The sequence below is a fragment of the Camelina sativa genome, chromosome 15, assembly GCF_030686135.1.
Source record: "Camelina sativa cultivar CO46 ecotype springtype chromosome 15, ASM3068613v1".
NCBI classification, from domain to species: Eukaryota; Viridiplantae; Streptophyta; class Magnoliopsida; order Brassicales; family Brassicaceae; genus Camelina; species Camelina sativa.
Genome location: NC_141894.1, coordinates 16,614,338 through 16,636,971, shown reverse-complemented (window position 1 = coordinate 16,636,971; position 22,634 = coordinate 16,614,338). Strand labels below are relative to the sequence as shown.

General features: G+C 36.3%; 5 protein-coding genes across 13 annotated transcripts; 2 read left to right on the top strand and 3 right to left on the bottom strand.

The window, feature by feature from the left end:
- Positions 1-2,902: 2,902 nt before the first annotated feature.
- On the bottom strand, positions 2,903-7,435 carry LOC104747049 (phosphatidylinositol/phosphatidylcholine transfer protein SFH9). 8 transcript variants are annotated; one of them, XM_087486953.1, is made up of 17 exons: positions 7,007-7,435; positions 6,735-6,767; positions 6,345-6,654; positions 6,161-6,260; positions 5,739-6,005; positions 5,570-5,647; positions 5,373-5,478; positions 5,236-5,285; positions 5,036-5,135; positions 4,854-4,940; positions 4,699-4,770; positions 4,529-4,601; positions 4,070-4,446; positions 3,908-3,982; positions 3,683-3,818; positions 3,456-3,572; positions 2,903-3,274 (listed from the first exon to the last, which is right to left on the bottom strand). In XM_087486953.1, the coding sequence occupies exons 6-15, from the start codon at positions 5,587-5,589 to the stop codon at positions 3,765-3,767; spliced, it is 1,014 nt and encodes a 337-aa protein (XP_087343079.1). In that variant the 5' UTR covers positions 5,590-5,647; positions 5,739-6,005; positions 6,161-6,260; positions 6,345-6,654; positions 6,735-6,767; positions 7,007-7,435; the 3' UTR covers positions 2,903-3,274; positions 3,456-3,572; positions 3,683-3,764. The 8 variants fall into 8 exon arrangements, with proteins under 8 accessions (XP_087343079.1, XP_019091998.2, XP_087343081.1 ...); XM_019236453.2 differs by having other exon boundaries at positions 5,373-5,474; positions 7,007-7,333; XM_087486955.1 differs by having other exon boundaries at positions 6,132-6,260; positions 7,007-7,328.
- Positions 7,436-10,078: 2,643 nt separating this feature from the next.
- LOC104747048 (large ribosomal subunit protein uL13y) lies at positions 10,079-11,767 on the bottom strand. The gene is made up of 4 exons (XM_010468616.3): positions 11,343-11,767; positions 10,972-11,088; positions 10,773-10,860; positions 10,079-10,400 (listed from the first exon to the last, which is right to left on the bottom strand). The coding sequence occupies exons 1-4, from the start codon at positions 11,612-11,614 to the stop codon at positions 10,257-10,259; spliced, it is 621 nt and encodes a 206-aa protein (XP_010466918.2). The 5' UTR covers positions 11,615-11,767; the 3' UTR covers positions 10,079-10,256.
- A 47-nt stretch (positions 11,768-11,814) lies between these two features.
- LOC104747046 (uncharacterized) lies at positions 11,815-13,631 on the top strand. 2 transcript variants are annotated; one of them, XM_087486958.1, is made up of 5 exons: positions 11,815-12,046; positions 12,144-12,280; positions 12,798-12,895; positions 13,138-13,315; positions 13,409-13,631. In XM_087486958.1, exons 1-4 carry the CDS (start codon positions 11,857-11,859, stop codon positions 13,277-13,279), a joined length of 567 nt encoding a protein of 188 aa, XP_087343084.1. In that variant the 5' UTR covers positions 11,815-11,856; the 3' UTR covers positions 13,280-13,315; positions 13,409-13,631. The 2 variants fall into 2 exon arrangements, with proteins under 2 accessions (XP_087343084.1, XP_087343083.1); XM_087486957.1 differs by having other exon boundaries at positions 11,818-12,046; positions 12,141-12,280.
- A 482-nt stretch (positions 13,632-14,113) lies between these two features.
- LOC104747045 (cyclin-dependent kinase inhibitor 5-like) lies at positions 14,114-15,212 on the bottom strand. Its single transcript, XM_010468613.3, has 3 exons — positions 14,640-15,212; positions 14,458-14,550; positions 14,114-14,375 (listed from the first exon to the last, which is right to left on the bottom strand). The coding sequence occupies exons 1-3, from the start codon at positions 15,029-15,031 to the stop codon at positions 14,306-14,308; spliced, it is 555 nt and encodes a 184-aa protein (XP_010466915.1). The 5' UTR covers positions 15,032-15,212; the 3' UTR covers positions 14,114-14,305.
- A 4,531-nt stretch (positions 15,213-19,743) lies between these two features.
- LOC104748551 (uncharacterized) lies at positions 19,744-20,127 on the top strand. The gene has a single exon (XM_010470171.1). The coding sequence runs from the start codon at positions 19,744-19,746 to the stop codon at positions 20,125-20,127; it is 384 nt and encodes a 127-aa protein (XP_010468473.1).
- Positions 20,128-22,634: the final 2,507 nt, after the last annotated feature.

The following is a 22,634-nucleotide window of genomic DNA, read 5'->3' as shown; positions in this document are numbered from 1 at the left end:
TAATAACAATTTGAAAAAATGCCAACAACAGTTGCGATTATTCGTAGTACATTTTCGTAAAATATATATATAATTTTTTTTTGACAGAAAATTTCAACGGTTGCATCTCTCTAAAAAGTTGCGTCTATTAAATGTGAAGTTGTGTCTCTTACAAACAGTTGTGTCTCTTACAAACAGTTGTGACTATCCAAATATTCACATCTTTATAAATTTATATATAAGTGACTTCTCATCATTGTATTCAAATTTTCTTTGTTTTATATTTTTGACAAAATTTTTCTACAGTTACGTCTCTCTAAAAAGTTGTGTCTGTTGAATATAGAGTTGTGTCTTTTACAAACAGTTGTGTCTATTCAAATGTTCACATCTTTAGAAATCTATATATAAATAACTTCTTATCATTGTATTCAAATTTTCTTTATATTTGTATTAGTTAAAAGAGAATTTGTTAGAACAGACGTCTCATCACTGTGAGAAATTTATTGCAGTTTGATATATTTTGTTAATCATTGTGATATTTAATTATATTCAGTCTATAGGTATACAACCATCTATTCATCGAGGGTTATCATTCTATTGGTATGAATCCAAACCAAAATTTTTGTTTTTAGCTGTTAAAAAATGTGGTTCAAGTTGGTTTTTCAGAAAGTGAGAGCATATTGGCTCGTATATGTTTGTTTTTTTTTGTCACAAATATATATATATATATATATATTTGTCTACTCCATGCTTTTTGATTAGAAAACTAATTGTATTATAGAAAGCAATATGGATTTCTATTTTTCTATTTTAAAAAAAATATCTGATTATGAAATATCAAGGTAAAAATAAAAATAAAATATCACAGTTCGTTCTATTATATTTTCTACAGTTTGGAATATTCAGTTTATTGGGAGATGGAAAACTGGTGATCAACAGAAAGATTGACGGTTGAGATGATTGTCCAATAAACTATCTTGACGACAAAGACTTATCTACAACTTCATATAAGTTAAGGGAACTTGTATATTTAGTTCTAGTCATAATACACTCAAAGTAAAATCTTAACAACAAAAGATATTGAATATGAAATATTATAAAAGTTTGAAAAGGGTATTGGATTCTGACTGCCAAAAAAAGAGATGAGCGTGTGAGAGCAATGAATCCGGACGTCCTTGGCCGACCATCTTCCTTAGACGCGCACATTGTGATGCTACATCATACACCTAAATATTATTGTTATAAGTTCTAACTGTTATTGTTCCCCTCTAATATTTATTATATTATTTATTTATGTGTGACTCGGGATAATTAACCATTTATTATATTATTTATTTATGTGTAACTCGGGATAATTAACCAGCAACTTACACAGAGAAAAATAAGTAATAAGTACATTCAATTTTGGATTAACCATGTATATATAATCTATTATAATTGCCAAAATGTTTAATGACTATAGGCTGTTTTATATAAAAATATGTTTCATCTATAAAACGATAATTGTTTGTATTTAATATACATTTACAATACTGCCTTTATGAAAATAGATGTATTCTTTTTTATATAAATATATAACTGAATTTTGATTCAAATAAATAAAATATGTGATAATTTTCTGTTTAGTTATATTTAAATTTGAGAGGATTAGTAATTTTCTTACTGATTGATTGAATAGTAATATCTATATTCATTTTTTATGAAATAAAAATTGATTTTAGAGTGAAGTGACCTTAGTACAGTGGCAGGAGGTAAGTCCATTTGTAGAAGGCACCATCACACCCGGAATCGAGTCTCGGCTCCTATGAATATAGGAATTTGGCTAATGGGCCAGCCAGTTGTGGCCCAATGGTTGACAAACAAAAAAATTGATTTTAGAATAGAAATATGTTTGAGTTATGCTAAAAAGATTAAAATAATTAGTAGAAATGAATTTAAACAAATCATTATGTCATTTTAAGAATGGTACTCAATTAATATATTTAATATTTAATTTATTATATGATTATTAAAGAAATGTATAGTGTCTTATACAATGTATTCATAATTTTATCATCTAAAACAAAACAAAAAAAAGAAATTTAAAAATATAATCATTTACATATCATATTTGACAACAAGAGCATAAGTTGTATCGGTTCATAAAATATACAAAAATATGACTGTAAGGTTAAGAAGAGAAGACATGACGGTAGATTGCATTTATTCATTTTTCAGAAATTAAAAAATATTTTACGAAAAATTACGATGAAAAGATATAGATAAAAGGTTACATTGAAAAGATGCGAACGAAAGATTAAGACGAATAAAAGCAAACGAAATAACACGACTGCAATGTTATCTCATGGCAGTTAATCATAAAAATTTGTTTAATTTGATGTGTGTAACATTGATAATTATTTATTTAATCATATGTGAAGGTAAGATTATTTTTTCAATAAAGATATAAAAACTGTTTCAAAAATTTGTATGTTTTTGAAGTTTTTATTAAATAGTTTAGGAATACCAATAGTTTAATAAATAAATTAATTAAAGAATTTTTATAATAAATATTTTACTAAAATGAGTTCCTTGCGATATCGCGGGCCTCCATACCTAGTTTTCTTAAAAATAATGTGCACAAATCCTATTTACATACGAATAGAAATTTCGAAACCTCTGAACATGGTGGTTTACTGTTTCAAGAAAAATTGTTAACCACCTAAATACCAAACTAAACCGGATTTATTCAATAGACATTGACTAATAAGACTAATTTTTCCTAGCACATTCTCTCCTGAACTAAAACAGTATTTCACGCAGCTTCTCATAAGATTCCAACTGCAGAGGCTTTGTTATGATGTCTGCAATATGCAACTCCATAATTCCATCATTAGTAAGATCCCTAAGAAAATAAAATCTTACATCGTTATGCTTGCTTGTCTTGTGTATATAACTGGATTCTTTGATGACTTGATTGTAGACATGTTATCACAGTACATTTTTTGTATTTTTTCCTTCCCTTTCAACAATCCCTAAATTCTCTAAAACTCTTCTGATTCATCAAAAAATCTGCCTAGTTGGCAGTTTTCTCCCAATTTTGAACACTCGTATTGATTGCGACACTTATTGCATTCAAGTAAAGATTTGTTGAATGAACCACTACCTAGTCCCTCCTCCTCTGTACCCCGAGTCCACTACTCTCCTCTTCTTTGAACTTGTTGACCTCTTCTTGTTCCTTTATCCACGTTCATTTCCTTGAAATTTTGCTTTCATTGGAGTCCCATAACTCCTTGGAACTTTTCTTCTGCAAAATCTGTTCCAGAATCGTCTTGTCAATAGGGGTTTGTTACTTGGGGCTTACGCTACGGTTTGGTAGACCAAAATCGCCTACTCTACCAAATTTAATTTCTGCTCTTTCTCTCTTTACATGACCATCAAATGTAATTCTATTTGTAAATTGTGATTGTAAGTAGAAAGAAATACACAATACTTACTGTGAAATCATCTGTTTTTTTGTTTGTTTTTTTTCTGACAATTTACAATTGTAAGCTCTCCCTCTTCACTCTTCAGTTTCACTTTATGTACCATTTTGCCTTTTATATATATACCATCTGAAAAAACCAAAAACCATTAAAGGAGGATAAGAAGAAGTCTAGCTGAGCAAAACAAACACAAAATTTAGTTGGAGTATATGACAAGAGATGAGAGTGATATTTCTCACCTGTAATAATGGTTAAGAGGCTGAAGTAATAGCTATGCAGAGACTTTGGATATGAGACTCAAAGATAAATCTATTCTGCAAGTCAGGTTTCAGCTTGGAAGTTTCTGCAATGTCTTGGCCAGCACGAACGCATTCCCTGCGTTACGCAAAGAAGAAGAATGTTTCATATTGATGCACACAGAGTTCGATCCCAAGCGTTCACATAAGAGAAGACTAAACCCTTACCGTTGAGCTGCTCTCTTTCAAGTTTTCCAAACACTCAGCGAGTTCAATTTGTTTTGAAGCGGTCAAAAAGAGTGCCTGTCACAACATTAAATCCTAACTTAAGTCTAATGCCTGGAGACACATAGATCCTGAAACAAATCAGAGAATGAGTCTATAGTTTACCTTTTTTGTCTTCTGTAAATCTTGCTCAATGGATTTGATGCGGTCTAATGATTCACGAAGTATATCTTCTTTCTCCTGAGGAATGCTTGAGGGTTTATCACACAAAACTGTGACCATGGTCTCCAGATTTTGCAACCTCAGCCAACACGGATGAACTGACTCTCTTCCTTGCACCTGAGGAGGAGGAACGTGTTGCTGGGGGACCGAAACCCTTACCTCCGGTCTCAATTGGTTCTCTGGTTGCTTATTTACAAGTCTTCCCAAGATCCGGAACATGAGACATAGACCGCCAAGAAGTTGAAGAATAAAACGAGCCAACAAACTTGCAACCTTCTGAAGAGAGTTCCTTTCTACTGTCAGATTACTCGGTAATTGATCTGCAGGAAAGTGTTGTACAGATTAGTAGAATCTTATCTAAAATAGATCATGACATGAGCACACAGGGTGGCTTTCACCTACCTGGTGAATCAGACTGTTCCATTCTCCCAACACCAACTGCTTCAGCTTGATTGCTCAACTGAGCACGTTTGTCCTGGAAACATAAGAATACACGTCAATCGTTCATTGACAATGTTATACCATGAGCATTCAAAAGAGCACCACCAGACTACGTTATATACTAAACTAACATGTTCAGAATGCGATTCTCTCTCCCTAGCTTGTCCTCCATCAGGTGACGATATTTCTGTGTTTACATGATGCTGCAAGAAATTGGAAGGTGATATTAATACAGAAAGTAACAGAACCCAATCACTGTTACAACTTGACTAAAATTAATACTCACCCGTAAAGCAAATAATTTAGCTACTTCTCCATTCTCCAGGAGGCCTTGTTCTTTTGTTTTGTACATTGCATCCCTCGAGCGCACTAACTACAAGTAAGATATGAAACAGAGATTTTATTAGATAATGCTTTTCAAGAGATACCATTATCTACAAAATAAAGTTGAGCTGAAAAGGATCATACTTTCATTATCTCCGGATCATTCCAAGGCCCCTTGTTGAATCGCATACACCCACCCTCATTTGCACACAAACAACTTCCTCCCAGAAACTCGGGAAGCTCACTGTGTAAAGAAAATAACAGAGTCCAACTTTATAATCCTCCAAACAACAAAGCCAAACTGGATTATTTTGAATTGCCACAGATAAAGTAGAAATTCTGACCTTGGATCTATAATCTCAAGAAGGTGACTGCGAAATTTGTTTCCCAAAACCTGCGCAGTAACCAATGTAAATTGTTGGTCAAGTTGAAACATCTGAAAAGTCCTGTATAAGGCTTATATAAGTGGAAGATGTAATACATGTATCTTAGAAGTAGTTTTAGGGTCGAGAAAGCCTTTCACTGTGTTCCATATAAGCTTGAATCCGCTTCCAGCGTTAATAATGTACATCTGATTCAATGTCTGTCTTCAATGAACCAAAACTAATATTAGTGTTCTTCAATGGTAAAAAAAGTGTATAGGTTGCCATTCAAATAGCTTTCATTTCATACACCCACCTCAGGATAGTTGTCACCATCAATTTTCTGCATTCGCATTACAAGGTCCTGAGCTAATTTTCTAAAGGTCATCCAACTCTGCATCAAAAGAGCCATTTAAGAACACAGAATGTGACAATAATGTAGCACTGAAATAGAATGTTGAGAAAGGACATATCGAGGTACCAACCACTCCATGCACATCTATTATGGTTGTGGAAGAATTTATGTGCCTCTTTGCTGCGATCGAGCAGGCTGGAAACTTCTCAGAAAAAGTCTTTTCAAAACCCTGTACATGATATCTCAAGAAACGCTCCAATGTGGTAACCTTCATTAGCTTGCCGGGGTCAATTTTACCAAGCCGTTCAATGTAGACAGGCCGACCATCTCTATCTACACCATGGTAACCATGTGGATAGTATTGTTGTACTTCTTCGTACTCATCATAAACAAAATCCTGAAGGGAATAAGTCATCATTGCCAGTTAGGAAAACAGCAAAAACCCATGTGGAAAGATTCTTAGAAAAATAATTCTCAGTTTGAAAAGGTTTTTGCAGCACTTATAAAACAACAATATCTTTACCAACTCAAAGGAAGGTTCTTATCCTTAACCTGCATTATAGTATCAACTCCATTCTCTTTCCTCCACTTTAGCATTTCTTCCCACATCTGAACAGCTTTATCAATATCAAATCTCCTCGCCTTCAAGAATCTGCAACACCAAACCTTTATCATGACAAATCTACATACTTTACTGAATCCTGAGAGATCCAAATCCTCTAGTATGTCCTATTACCTCAACATTGTATGGTAATCATCGTGACGAGATGGAAGCAAATCAAGAGAAACCAAAGCTATTCTAAACACATTAACTGCTTTCTCCTCTTCTTCATCCCTCACATCCTCAATCACAATAGGTGCATACTGATCAGCAACACGCTTCCCTCTTTTCCTTAAACTATGTGTCAATTTACTCGAAGCTTTGATTGCTTTCTTCTTCAAAGATCTAGAACGAGTTCTTGTGATCTTCTCATCCTCTGAAACCTCAACAACGTCTTTACTCTTTCCTTTATCAGTTTCTGGAACCAAAAGTATCTCACCTAAAGCTAAAAGAAACAACAGAACCGATCAAAACAAACCAAATCAGACTCAATCAAGATTTAGCAAAACAAAATCTGAATTTGACCTGGCATTTGTATTAACGTATAAACCTCTGTATCTGCAAAGAGAGAATTGAAAAAAATGTGAAAACCCAGAAACATAAATGCAGATTCAACTCAGATTTATACGAAAACCCATTAAAATTGAATCAAAACCCAAGATCAAGAAACGAGAATCATCCAATAAAAATTGATCCTTTTTTTCATCCCCACCCAATTTTAAAGATCCAGAACCAGCAAAAAAACCCAGAAATGATTTCAAATTCTATACCGTTTCGTATTCAAGTTCTTTTCTTACCTAATAAGCGATCTCACGAAATCGCGGAGTATAAAAAAAAAATCAGAACTTTCTCTTTAAATTTCCCCGATTTAGGTAAACAAAAACCAAAAAAATAAAAAAAAAAGCTCTCTTTCTCTCTCTCTCTCTCTCTCTCTCGAAACAAAAACGTCTCAATCAGATTACAAAGTCAAATCTTTTATATACATATACGTATAAAGGTTTCGTCGGAGCGTAGTTTGGAGAAAGCTGAAGACGAAGCGTCGTATTCAAACCAACATTAAACGCAGAGACGAAGAAGACGAAGAGAGGAGAGAAAGCTTCGTGATGGTTATATTCGCCATTTTTATAGCTTGCTTTAGTTGGAGAAGAAAAGAAACCGAATCGTAAACCGGATTTAACCGGAGTTTTTTTTTATCAGTCAACATTTATGTTTTGAGTCAATGCGTCGAGATTTGGAGTAAGTAAATTAAACGTTACGGCTAGTCAAAGATAAAAGGGTTTGTTAAAAAATAAAGTTAACTACACATTAACGGCGAGATTAAACGTCCGTTTGGTTGTTGTAGTAGGCGGTGGTTACGGTACGCGTAGGCTCTAAGCTAAAACTAACCGTAATTTTCAATTTTTAACAGTGATTGTTAAGTTCGGTTCGGTTCGGTTCGGTTATGTGATTTTGTTTTATTTTTCTTGGTAGGTCCACCGACAGAATAGTTTTATTCCAAGCCATATCCAGTGAGAATTTGACACGTGGTAAGTGCCGACGCTGGTATTTTTTACTATTTTAATACGGAAGTGAGGAAGTGCCACGTAGCTAACTTTAGGTTCCAAAAAAGGGAGAGGGACAGGTAGACCACGTGAGTTGATATATTCATGGCCTCTTTGCATATGAAAGAATAAAAACTTGTTTTTTTTTTTTTTTAGTAACATTTTATATTAATATTAAGGGTCTTCCCAAAAAATGGGTTTGGCCTTGAAAAATTACATGGTTTCAACAGTTACAAAAAGAGAGAAACGGAGGACGTTGCCGTCGCCGGAAAAAAACGATCGGATCCTGCTGAATGACCTTGAGACAGAAGCTCGAACATGAACGCCGGTGGTTGCAGGATCCACGGCTTTGCGGCGGTCACACCAAATCGGAACCCTTGACAGAAGCAACCAAACTCTGTTTCGGATTCCTCATTGGTGAACCACCTGACCCGCTACAGATCCTCTGACATGCTCAATCAACCGATCTTAGGCTCCGCGAAGTCAGGTCCCATGCCTAGCAACCCGCTCACTCAGATCTAACACGCTTCCTCCAGCTCCGGCGACCACCGCAACCTCAAGGTAGATTTGCTTCAATCCGGTCTGGTGGACACAAAATCATGGCGTTTTACAGAGGATGATGGCTCAATCCATCCTCCGTAACCCGGGACCCATGATAGCCCCTAAGGATACCGAAACATCTAGGTTAACCACCGCAACGATGCAGCATTTACCCTCCTGTCTTCCTCTGACTTCCGCCGCAACCACAGCTTCTATTGGAAGGGTGAACCAAGGGAAAGCTCCACCGCGAACAAACGTGGCTTGATCTAGAAGCTTCCCGACCTACCAAACCGAAGCCACAGCTGCATCAGAGGAAGAGAAAGCCATGACTCTGTTGCCGGAGATGCAAACCACCCACCACTGCCTTCCCCTTGTAGATTCAAGGCCCACAATGAAGAACCGCCCAACCTACCTGTCAAAGCCAAATCCGATCTGTAACATGACGCCTCGGCTGGACGGAGAGAAGTCAGGATCCTGTGAGAGAAACACCAGATATGACCCTCGGAGCTCACCAAAGAGAGACTACGGCTCTCACTTCTCACCGAAACCAACGAACCCACCGGCGAATCCTAACACACAGAGTCTTCAGCCCCGATCTGCCGACTCCAGCCACGAACAAGAAGCCGTCCTCAAGCAACTCTTTCGAACCTTCACTAACAGACCCCTCCAACGAAGAGTCCGTTTTACGCGCCAGGACAACACCGGAAACCACCATCAAGAGAGAACCAGACCGGAGACGAAGGACCACCTCACAGAGGACGACGATGACAGAAGAAAAGCCTTCTCCGGTGCCGAAAGAGCAACCGGAGAGGCGGCGGCGTAAATATTAGGTTTAGGTTTTTTAGAGAGAAGGAGGAGAGAAAGGGGAGAAAAGGGTTTGTTTTTTTTTTTTGTTTTTTTTTTTTTTTTGTTTTTGGTGATGGCGATTACACAAATTTTAATTAAGGTTTAATTAGTAATGAGGAATCTATACTAGTATTAGATAATGATTAGTTTTTATCTATAAGATTTGATTTCGGCTCATAGTTCAGTCTGTCATATTAGACTTTCGTATTTTTCCTAGATATCTCGTTCATAGGAAATTTCTATTTTAAAATTTATAAGTCTTAGTTTTCAATTTGGCTTTCTTGTGGACTTTTGCTTTCCTTATTAGGACTAATAAAATATAAGTTAAGTTAGAGAGAAATTACTTTTTTTAACACTTACATACTCTAAAATTTAATTGTGGTATCTTCAAAAATATTTAGAAAACTTCAAATTAGGTTGATTTGTATTATTGATGCAATGCAACTAACAAATGAACCAAAAAACACTGTTTATGTTCCCACCAAAAAAAAAACACTGTTTATGTTGAAGAGGTGGTCACATACTAGGAAGTTGTAGGGTGAAAGCACTATGCTTTCACATGATTTTCACACGGACACAAACCAGGAACGAAAGGTAGGGGTACAAATGGCTCACCAACTAAACTAATAGATGCGAGCTCTTCCTCGGACAGATTCCTCCTTGGCCTAGAGGATTAGCAGCTGTTTCAATTGTTGTTACTCTCCCAAAGACAGGTCCTATGCGTGTTACTTATCTGTCCACCACTGAAAACATAACTCGCTGTCGTATCAGAGAGAAACAACTAGCGCTTAGCCCTATTAACAGAGCCTAGGCCAATTTGATCAAACACCCAGTTCGTCTATTCTTATCAAACTGTTCTTCCACAAGCCAATCAAGCATACAACGTATTCTTTCCCTATTTGTAATTTAATTATATTCTGAACGCTTTAAAGGCTTCAGCAATGACTTTAAAAAAAAATTCCAAAGATTAACCATAAGAAATTGTGTAAAACAACAAAAATAACCAAAACGTTTACACATCCAAAATATGTCTACCATAATACTATCAAAAAGAAATAAACGAAAACGAGTACCAAGAGGCTTAAACCACCAACAAAAGATAGATGCTGACTGACGACTCTCAGTACTTAATTGATGTAAGGACATCAAGCTGAGATCCGAGTTTCTCTTCTGCAACCTTCTCAGCCTTAGCCCTGAGCTTGGTGAGCTGCTTCTTGCGCTCATACACAGCTTGTGACCTCTCTTTTCTTTTTGTCTCAAGCTCCTGTACAATCATTAAACCACAGGTAAATAACGTAAGTTACCAGTTTCTACTTCAGATTCAGTAAGATGATGGCCTCACAACTAAAATGATAGATCCAAATTTTTGCTTTTAAACATCAGCAAGATTCACCAGACCATCTTATTAAACATCAGCAAGATTCACCAGACCATCATATTAAGGGTACATGTTCAACTTTAGCATTCAAAATAAAGCATTAGCAGTTTCCAGAGCAAAACAAATCTCTAAACTATAACAGGTTTCGCAACTGATCAAAATCCCCTAGAATATTTGAATTAATGATCTCAACACTAGCTCAAGTTAACTCATTAGATGTTAAAGGAAGGTATAATCAGACAGAAGAAGCGAACAAACCTTAATGGTATCATAATGGTTCCAGCCAACTTCAGAAGAGAGACGGCCCAACAAGCAGTACTTGTGGCCAGCTTGAAGTCTCAAAACCCTAATCAAGAACAAAGAAAAAAAAAAACAAAATCAGTAGATAGCAAAAAACACATTGGACTAATCATCTAAAACAACTTATGAAATAGAAGAAAGTTTCAAGATTTCTTACTTGAGAGCATCGGGGATGACCATTCTCTTGACCTTGTCATAAGGAGGTGGGACTCCCTCAAAAACCTTCAAACGGGCAAGAGCAGCAGCACCACGCTTGGTCTTGTGTGGAATCATCCTGTTAATGACCACATTTCAAAATCTCCATTACATTTCCAAACATACACAGATCAAAACCTAACCATTTCATCAATACTCAAGTAAAACATAGTAACCAGCCAACCTAAACACAAATCAATCCATTGATACAAATTCTAACGAGCTACACAAAACATCATAATCTAAATCATAACAAAACAAACTCTAATTCAGATCTTTATTTTCAATATTCACATAATAAAAAAAAAAAGACTATGAGATAAGGTTACGAACCCACGAACGGTACGCCAGAAGATCTTGGACGGAGCACGGAAATGAATAGGACCATGAGAAGGCTTAGTGTTCATGCGTTTCCTAAGAAACCTCATGTACTTCATCTTCTGACGGACCAAACCACCAGACAAACAAATCTCCTCACATCGGACGACAACAACACTCTGTCCATTGAGCAGTTCCTTAGCTGTGATCGAAGCAAGACGACCACACATGTGGTGACGTGCGTCAACCACGACACGCTTGGAGCATATCCCTGACCCAGACACCATTTCTTCTCGGCTTTGATTTGCTTCTTACCTTAGCTTCCGCTCTTCGCAAAGGTCTCGGCTTTTACTTCAACGGCGGATTTATATACGATGGCGAAATTAGGGTTTCAGCTTCTCTAAACCCTAATTTATTGGGCCTGTTTTAGGCCCAGGCCCAATTAAAAATTTAAAACTCGTTTAGTATTTTCTACTAAGGCATTGGAGATTTTCATAATTTTCTTCTTCAGAGTTCAGAGGATCCAGTAATGAATATAGCTTCGAGAATTCGACGGAGTTTTTTCGGAGAGAAGACGAAATCTTCTGATGGGAATAGCTTGGTGAGTGGATCGAGTGTTAAAGGAGAAGGTAAAGATGAGATTTTGGGAGTAACTGATGAGTTAATCGATCATGTCAGATCGTTCACCATTGATACGTTTAAGGACTTCTCTCTTGAAGGTAATTACGAATTTTGGATCTCAATTTTGTTTAGGTTTTTCAAATTTTCTGACTTTTGAAGTTAAGTTTAGTAGTTTGGGTTTAATTTCTGAAGCAGATGAAGAAGAAGAGGAAGAAGCGTCTGTGAATACTTTGGGAGATGAAGATAATGGAATGAGTTCATCTGCTAATGTGAAGAAGGATTTGTCTGATTGGCAGGAGAAACATGCGGTTCTTGTGTTATCGAAATCGAAGGTTTTTTTCTTAAATTTTGATTCTTTTTTTTTTTGGTGATTGACCTTAATGAATGGAATTGGTTAGCTATAGAGATTTCAGAAGATTAGTGATTAGCTTTTGGAGCCAATGGTGCCATTTTAGTGAGATTTAAATCAGGTTTTGTGGGTTGATGATTCTTATAGAGCCTATTACAAAGCTGCTATGTTATTGATTTGCTTGTAACTTTGGGTTTGGTCAATTAGGAAAAAATGGATTGAATCTTATAGGGCTCTTGGCCTAGTGATATCACTTGAATTAGATTTTATGTGTTGAATCTTATAGTTCATTTGAAGCTACTGTCGTCCTGAATTGCTTGTAATCTGATTAGGCTCATGTTAGTGAAAATGGTAACAATGCACATATTTTGAAGTCCAAGATGATTTTGTTTTACTTGTTGGTAGAATTGAATTTGGTTGATTAGGATCATTTCGTTGAATGGGATCTTATAGAGTATTTTCGAAGCTGCTCTAAACAAGATTGATGTTGGTGTTTACAGGAACTCTCACAGCTGAGATTCAAGTTATGCCCGCGAGTTTTAAAGGAACATCAGTTTTGGAGGATATATTTCCAGCTTGTGAGGAAGCTTGTGGCAAAGTAAGTACTTTCTTATGCCAAAATTTCGTTTGAGATGGTTCCATGTCTAATGCCCTTAGTAAGTGTTAAATCGTTAAACTTAAATGTACCTTACTGTGTTGATCTGTGTGTGATTCCACTTTAACATAGAGATAGCGGGATATGGGTTTTTAGCTTGGAACAAAGAGATGCCTATTGAACATGGGACATGCAAATGGTTATGTTCATGGAAATATGATTGGGATTTGGATATTATTTTGCAGATATGAGGTGCTAGCAATCCAACAGGCTAACATAAGGAGGATGGCCATGGAAGACAGTAAAACTTCTGAAACCAAAGGTGTATATGAAGTTGAAATGTCAGAAACGAAGCAAAGGTTGGGTACAGGACCTGCAACTCCGTGAAGCTTGTGTGGTGAAGTTTGAAAGAGAACATGACAGGTACTGTAATATTACAGGCTCCGTATTTACTAAAGACAACTATTATCGACGAGTATGAAATCATTCTAACCATCCTATGACTTGCTTTTGCAGTTTTGCTCACAAATTATACAAACCAAAATGCTGAACCATCGGAGTTGAAACAGGGCTTGATCAGTAAATATTGTTCATGTGTTTAAAAGGTGACAAAACCAAGACGGTTTTGATTCTTCAGAGGTGTAAATGATCATGTGAATTTAGTATCAGACATAACACAGTGGTCTTAAACCCTTTGTAGCAATAACAATAGACATCATTATTAAATTTTTTTGATTCATCCGATGAGCTAAAGATCCAAAGAGGTGAAAATATTTACATAAACCAAGAAACCTAATCTTTAGCATGAAAGGTGTTAACTTAGACTTTTGAAGAAATAATTCCAGAAAGCGAGACAGTGAGTGCAGTGGCAATTAAGAAGAGAGAGAGAGAGAGAGAGAGAGAGAGAGAGAGTTGAAATCTAAACGAAGCATTTTACTGCAACCTGTGTCTGTGTGACAGAGGGATTGGTACAATTACCCACATGTGAAAAGGCCAATGAGAGTAAAGTATCAATAAAGAAGATAGAGATAAAACCTGCGACTAAGGTTTTTGCTCAGAGGTGTTAGCTTCTTTTGCAACTTGAAGCCAAAGTTTATGACTTGTAAAGTAACACTGATGGAGAACCACAAACTCAGACCTTCATTGTAAGTACGTAGTAGCTAAAGAACAAAGGAGAGATTTACAAATACTGATTCAAGTAACTTTGCAGTGAAGTGTGACTTAATCCAGTAAAATTAGACTTTATTTAGTTGCAAAATAAAAGAGATTAACATTACATTATTCTTGACTAACAAGTTATACACCAACCCTAAAAAAAAACCCCACAGTTAGTCTGTGTGCAATCTTCACCGCCTCTGTTCCAACACAGATGTCTCCTAAAGCACATAACTTTACATCCAAAACGACTCCATTTCATGGCATCACTTTGACCCATTCGTAACGCCCAGGCAATGGATTGTCCGAGACAACGTCAAAGTTGTACCTGCAAAACAAAACCACAACTCCACAAAATCAGACCAAACTCTAAAACTCAATTCAAGAAAGAAGAGAATCAAGAAAACTACTTTTGAATGAAGAATCTGTGTTGTTGCTGCTCTGCGTATGCAAAGAAGTCTTCAATCTCACTTCGTATAGCTTCTGAGTCTCTAACGATGCTCCTATGAAGAACCAAAACTCAATTGGTCATCTATCTCTGTTTCATATATAATTGAGCTTTAAAATGAGAAACAGAGCTTTTTAAAGTTACCTGTTTCCAGATTCCAAATCAAAACCTTTATCTGCCCTAGACGTTCCCTCGTTATCACCACAATATTCTTCCGTCTCCGTCGTCACCAGAGCCACCGTATTTTTCTCCGCCGGTACATTTTTAGCCCTAGGGTTTCTCTTTTGACATTCATGACCGACACATAGAAGGCGTTGCTGTTTCTTGGTGTTGGCTACTAATGGAAGCTTCACGAGACGGCGGCTCCGGAGCTGGAGGTAGTTTAAGGAGTCTTCTTCGTCGGAATGAGAACGGAGACGGTGGAGGGGGAGGTTTTTGGCGGCGGATCTGGTACGGAAACCTAGAGTGGTTGGGTGAGAGATATCTTTAACGGAAAGGTCTCCGGAGATTTTTGATTTCTTGATGTATTTTCCCATCTCCAGGAAGGTGATTTACTGAATCTTCCGGTTCCGGTCGAGAGTGAGAGAGCGAGAGAGGAGGGAAACAATGAAGAAGAAGAAGAAATAAGTGACTTTTTAATCTGAAAAAAAAAAAACAAAAAGTGAAAACTAAAAAGGACGATGGAAATATTTATTTATTTAAATCAAATATTGAAACAAGCAAAAAATAATTAAAGCTCACCAAATAAACAAAAAATAATTAAAAAAAAAAAAAAAAAAAATGGGGGAGTATCTTCAAGTGGTTGGCCTTGGCCAGCTAGTTGGGAAAATGGCCATTTTATACCCGTACATACTCTGAAAGTGCGAATTGCTACCTGTACAAATAAGGAGTGCCAATTTATATCTGTACCCTAAGACATTTCAAATTTTATTCCTATACTCACAAAATTGAGCCAATTTCACAGTCCAAGTTAACGGATTTAAGTCAACCGTTAGAGATGCTGACTCAGAATCCACATGTGTATTGACTGCCATCGAAAATGCAAAACGACGTCGTTTTGTTTTCTTCGAAAAATAATTGTGAAATATCCTCACACTAGTGGTTCGAACCCACAACCTCTTCTACGTTTAGCATAGGACTTAACCAGTTTATCCCACAACAATTCTCGAAAGAATCATACAAACTTATTGATATAAACCTAAGGTAGCATCCATCGAAATTGAAAAAAACTGTGGAAATCCGCACCCCCATGGGTCGAACCCACGTACTCAGATACAGAGAGCATATGACTTAACCAACTGATCCCATAACAATACTCGGTTATAACACACAAATTTATCTTTATAACCCTATAAGGTATCTAAGTCTCAATTAAATGAATTTGAATTAGGAGAAAAATAAAATCCTAGGGTTCGTTCTTCTTCTTCTCTCAAATATAACTAATAAAATTTATAAATTTATATTTAAATTATAAATTTATAATTTATAACTGAGAATTAAATATAAATTTATAAAATAAATATAATTGAGAATATATTTATAAATTTAATATAACAGTTATACAAATTAAATATATCTTTATATTCTCAGTTATAAATTATAAATTTATAACAGTTATACAAATTTATCTTTATATTCTCAGTTATAAATTATAAATTTATATTAAATTTCATTTATAATATATTCTCAATTATAACTGAGAATTAAATATAAAGTTATAATTTATAATTTTATTTAATTTAATTTATAAATTTAAATTTATAAATATATTCTCAGTTATATTTAATTTATAAATTTATATTTAATTTTTAGTTATAAATTATAAATTTATAATTTAAATATAAATTTTTAAATTTATCAGTTATATTTGAGAGAAGAAGAAGAACCCTAGGATTTTTATTTTTCTCCTAATTCAAATTCATTTAATTGAGACTTAGATACCTTATAGGGTTATAAAGATAAATTTGTATGTTATGACCGAGTATTGTTATGGGATCAGTTTGTTAAGTCCTATGCTCTCTGTATTTGAGTACGTGGGTTCGACCCATGGGGTGCGGATTTCCACAATTTTTTTCAATTTCGATGGATGCTACCTTAGGTTTATATCAATAAGTTTGTATGATTCTTTTAAGAATTGTTGTGGGATAAATTGGTTAAGTCCTATGCTAAATACAGATGAGGTTGTGGGTTCGAACCATCAGTGTGTGGATATTCCACAATTTTTTTTCGAAGAAAACAAAACGACGTCGTTTTACAGTTTTGATGGCAGTCAATACACACGTGGATTCTGAGTCAGCATCTCTAACGGTTGACTTAAATCCGTTAACGTGTACTGTGAAATTGGCTCAATTTTGTGAGTATATGTATGAAATTTGAAATGTCTTAGGGTACATGTATAAATTGGCACTCCTTATTTGTACAGGTAGCAATTCGCACTTTCGGAGTGTGTACGGGTATGAAATGGCTCTTTTCCCCTAGCTAGTCACCATGTTGGGGTTCGACCGTTCGTGTAACGCTATTAAAAAAAAAGGCACAAATTTTGTAAGGATTTTTTGTGTGTGTAAAATTGATTGTAAAAATAATAACTAACATTTATTTAATTGGAATTGAATTTTGTATAGTAATTTCCGCATTCATTCTTCTTTTTTTTTTTGTGCACCATTCATTCTATGTATTAAAATTAAAACTCTAGTTTAAAATTAAATTTGAACCATATTAGGAGTCCTGAGTTTGAGTTCTCAAAACATTTAATTTCTTTTCTCAACTTTTTTATTTTTGGAAAGTATAAAGTATTCATTTATTTATTTAAAAAGGCGTATTCAACCCCTCAGCTATTATGTAGTAGTATGATTTATGAGTGGTTGATGCAGCAAATATAATTAAAAGGGTGCCGAAAGTAACAAGTTCTTTGGGAACAAAGATCATAAGCTATTAATTGTTTTGGTAGACCATCCATGTTTAAACAACGAACTTTCCACACCTAAAACTAAAATGTAAAAGCCATTTCCATTGTGTTATATGAATCAAATATGTTTTGGTTTAAGATAACAAAAGGCATTGCATTTAACATTCATTTTCATTGTTTTATTAATTTGGTACACACAAGTCAACAACGTTAAACTTGTACAAACAATCCAAAACAAAAGAAGACTTTCAAACGTCGTGATCTCGGGCAGGTTATTGTTTTAAAAAGAAAGAAAAAAAAGAGTCAACCATTCTATTAAAATTCATCACATTTGACAAAAAAAGGTACACATTAATTGTATTCAGATACATTTGACGGTAATTTGTTTTGCTTGAGTTAAACATGTGTCTTATAAATCAACGCTATTGGGTTGAATCACTGCTTATGTAACTATATAGTATTTGCTTTGGATTTATTAGCATTGGATTCCGATCCTGATCCTATTCTCTTTAATACTCCAATGGTTTTGCTTCTACAGTGATGTATCATCTTACAGCCGTTATCTTTGTAATATTAAGCTCAAGATTATCTTTTTGATTGGTCGTCCTTCAGAAAATGTTGACTTGTTGGTAATTTGTCAAAACCTAGTTTAGACTATATTTTTTAATCGACAAAATTAAACTCAAACCATAGTTCAATCATACTATGCGAGGTAATGAGATTTAATAGAATCAAATTTTGTTAAGAAGAACCGTAGAAATAAACCGTTAACCACTTTCTATAGATAACATAAATGAATAAATAAAAACTCACATCTAGGTATAGAAACTTAATTTTGTTTCACCAAAAGCTATAGTTTCTATAGTATATAAAATGTAAATATAAAAGTTCATTGGTTTTCTACATCTTTTATTTTGTGGAATTATTTTTGACAACCACAAATCTATTGGGATAAGACTAAATATTAGGCGATTATGTTAAATATATGATTTATGTATATCTTTGCTAGATTATAGGATCTATCATAGTCGACTCATAAGAAATACAACAGAGCATTATTGATCTTACATGGTATCAGAGCATTGGTTCTTAGTGAGTTGAAATGGACCAGAGAGTTGCTTCAAACAATCGGCATTGCACAGACGGCTCCGATGTACTTGCATTGTGATAGTCAGGCTGCGATACATATCGCTGCCAACCCTGTTTTCCACGAACGTACAAAGCATATAGAGGTGGATTGTCATTTTGTTCGGGATGCGGTCATGGATGGCACGCTTATTACACCTCATGTGCGGACTAAGGAGCAGCTGGCTGACATTCTCACGAAGTCGCTACCACCACATTCATTTCATTATCTACTTGGCAAGATGGGCGTTCATGATCTACACGCACCATCTAGAAGGGGAGTATTGGGATAAGACTAAATATTAGACGATTATGTTAAATATATGATTCATGTATATCTTTGCTAGATTATAAGATTTATCATAGCCGACTCAATTCTGTATAAATACTTGTACGTTCTTATGATGAAATACAACAGAGCATTATTGATCTTACAAAATTCGCTTTGTGGAGTAACTTTTTTTTTTTTGGTTTAAGGAGTCATTGTTTTTGAAACATGAATCGTGATAATTCATCCTACCGTTACGTGAGACATATTACATTACATATATACGAGTGGTGAGTAGGGTAGAGAGACTCCCAAGTCCCAACGCCCCGTGCTTTTTTTTTATATACAAAGATCGAGAGGTTATTCATTATGGGTAAGGTGAAAAATAAAACCAAGAGTTTCGGACTACTTTGTTTCTAGTTGTTTTCTTTGTTGAATAAGTCATCCTTGTTTATAGGAGTAGACTAGCTACACGTTGAACGTGTTTTGTTGCAGTTAGCTTAGTTGCTTATTTCTCGGTTTCCAGTTGTATCAAAGTCTATTTAGAGACCAGTTTTTCTTTTGTTCAATTGAAGCTTTTCAGTTCATCTTCTCGCAAATTAGTTTTCAAAGTTAACAAGTGGTATCAGAGCTTGTTACTAATCTGAGAGAAACGATGGGCGACAAAGACGTGATGATCATACCAAAGTTTGATGGCGACTACGAGCACTGGGCAATGTTGATGGAGATTTCATCCGATCAAAGGAATGGTGGGATTTGATAGAAACCGGCATCCCAAGTCAGGAAATGGGAACCGTTCTGTCAAGAGCACAAAGAACCGAGTTACAAGAAAAGATAGCCGAGAAGACGGTGACAGATCACAAAGTGAAGAACTATCTCTTCGCCTCAATCGATAAGACGATTCTAAAACGATTCTCAAGAAGAACACATCAAAGGAGTTATGGGAATCGATGAAGAAGAAATACCAAGGGAATGATATGGTACAAAGTGCACAACTACAGAGGCTGAGAAGAAGCTTTGAAGTCCTTGAGATGAGGTATGGCGAGACAATAGAAGAATACTTCGCACGAGTGATGGAGATTGCAAATGATATGCGCAACCTTGGAGAGGACATGCCTGATGAAAAGATTGTTGAGAAGATTCTCAGAACTCTTGCTGAAAAATTCACATACATAGTATGTGCAATTGAAGAATCAAAGGATATCAAAGGCATGACTGTAGATGGTTTGCAAAGTTCCTTAAGGGTCCATGAGCAAAACATGATCAGACATGATGGAGAGGAGAAAGTTCTGAAGATTGAAGAGCAATGGAAACCGATTAAAGGTAGAGGCTGAGGAGGATACCCAGCCAGAGGAAGAGGCAGAGGAGGTTATCCAGGGAGAGGCCGTGGCAAAGAACATGTGCAGTGTTTCAAGTGTCAAAAAATGGGGCACTACAAGTCTGAATGTCCAGATTGGGACAAGGAAGCAAATTACGTTGAGATGGAGGAAGACTTGCTTCTGATGGCACATATTGAGGAGGTCAAAACCGAAAAGGAACAGGTTTGGTTCCTCGACTCAGGTTGTAGCAATCACATGTGTGGTTCAAAGGAGTGGTTTATTGAGCTTGACAATACCTTTCAAAGAAACGTGAAGCTGGGAGATGATAGGAGAATGTCTGTAGACGGAAGAGGAAAGCTGCGACTTGAGATCAATGGAAGGATTCAAGTGATCTCTGATTTCTATTATGTACCTGGATTGAAGAACAATCTCCTTAGTGTAGGACAGCTGCAGGAGAAAGGGCTAAGAGTCATTATTGAAGATGGAGTGTGTGAAGTGTGGCACAAAGAGGAGAAAAGAATGATAATGCACTCTACAATGTCAAGCAATCGAATGTTCATGGTCCTTGCTGTTGTCAAAGGTGCAAAGGAATCCCAAGAAGGTTGCTGTCTGCAGGTGATGGAGAAGACAAACAACCTATGGCACAGAAGATATGGGCATCTCAACAACAAAGGTTTGAGTTCGCTAGCAGAAAAGAATATGGTGGTTGGACTACCAAAGCTGAGTCAAGAAGCAGAAGAGGCTGTGTGTGATATATGCATGAGAGGAAAGCAGAATCGAGAAAGTATTCCGAAACAAAGCTTGTGGAAGTCAACTCGTGGTCTCCAATTGGTTCACACTGACATGTGTGGACAAATCACTCCAGTTTCTAAAAGTGGAAAAAGGTACATCATCAATTTCATAGATGATTACAGTAGAAAGTGCTGGACTTATCTCTTGTCAGAAAAATCAGATGCCTTTAGAGTCTTTAAGGAATTCAAAGCTAGTGTAGAAAGGGAACTAGGAGAGTTGTTGGTGTGTCTACGCTCTGACAGGGGAGGAGAATTCAACTTTAAGGAGTTTAATGAGTATTTCAGAGAGTATGGTATCAAGTGTCAACTCACAGCTGCATACACACCGCAACAGAACGGGATTACTGAGAGAAAGAACAGAACAGTCATAAACATGACACGGTGTATGATGCTGGAGATGGGGGTTCCAAGACGTTTCTGGCCAGAAGCTGTTCAATATGCTGTTCACATACTGAATCGAAGTCCGTCAAAGGTGTTAGGAGATATCACACCAGAAGAAAAGTGGAGCAACCAAAAGCCATCGGTGTGTCATCTTAGAGTTTTTGGGAGCGTAGCCTATGCTCTTGTACCATATGAAAGGCGTATCAAGCTTGACGAGAAGAGTATTAAGTGTGTTATGTTCGGAGTGAGCAAAGAATCTAAGGCGTATCGTCTCTATAACCCTGCAACGAAGAAAATGGTGATTAGCAGAGATGTTCACTTAGATGAGAGTAAAGGTTGGGACTGGGAAGAAAAACAAGAAGAGAAAAAGCTTGCTTGGGATGATTCTGAGATTGAAACTGTGAGAGAAGAGAATGTAGGAGGAGAAAATCAAGCTGGGGAAGAAGAAAATGCAGTGAGAGAGGAAGCAGAACCAGTCGAGGAAGCAGAACCAATCGCAGAAGCTCAAAATCATGTCAGAGAAGGATCTAAGAGAGCGATTAAGAGACCAGTGTGGTTCAAAGATTTTGACACTAAAGGTGCTGGTTTCTTGGTGACAGAAGAAGAAGGAGAGATACTAGCACTCTTCATAGAGGATCCTAAGAGCTATGAGGAAGCAACACAAGAAGAAGTGTGGAGAAAAGCAATGGAGAAGGAGATTGCTGCTATAGATGAAAACAACACTTGGGAACTAGTTGAGTTACCAGAAGGAGCTAAGGTGATCGGGGTAAAATGGGTGTTCAAAACCAAACTCAACGAGAATGGAGAGATTGATAAGTTCAAGGCAAGACTGGTTGCAAAAGGCTATCATCAGAAAGAAGGAGTAGATTTTCATGAAGTTTTTGCACCAGTTGCTAGATGGGACACTATAAGAGTAATACTGAGCAAAGCTCCAGAGAACGGTTGGACTGTTTACCAACTAGATTTTAAAAGCGCATTCCTACACGGAGAATTGATGGAGACGGTCTTCGTAGAGCAACCTAAAGGTTTTGAGGTTAGCGAAGAAACAGAGAAGGTTTACAGATTGAAGAAAGCACTATACGGTCTGAAACAAGCTCCAAGAGCTTGGTATATTCGCATTGAAGGTTATTTCCAGAAGGAAGGCTTTGAAAAATGCTACTGTGAGCACATGCTGTTTGTTAAGAGGGAAGAAGAGCACTGTCTCATTGTAAGTCTGTATGTCGATGACCTCATTTATACGGGAAACTCGACTAGGATGCTTGAGGAGTTTAAGAGCTCAATGATGAGTGAGTTCTCGATGACGGACCTAGGAAAAATGAAGTACTTCTTGGGAGTGGAGGTTGTTCAGGA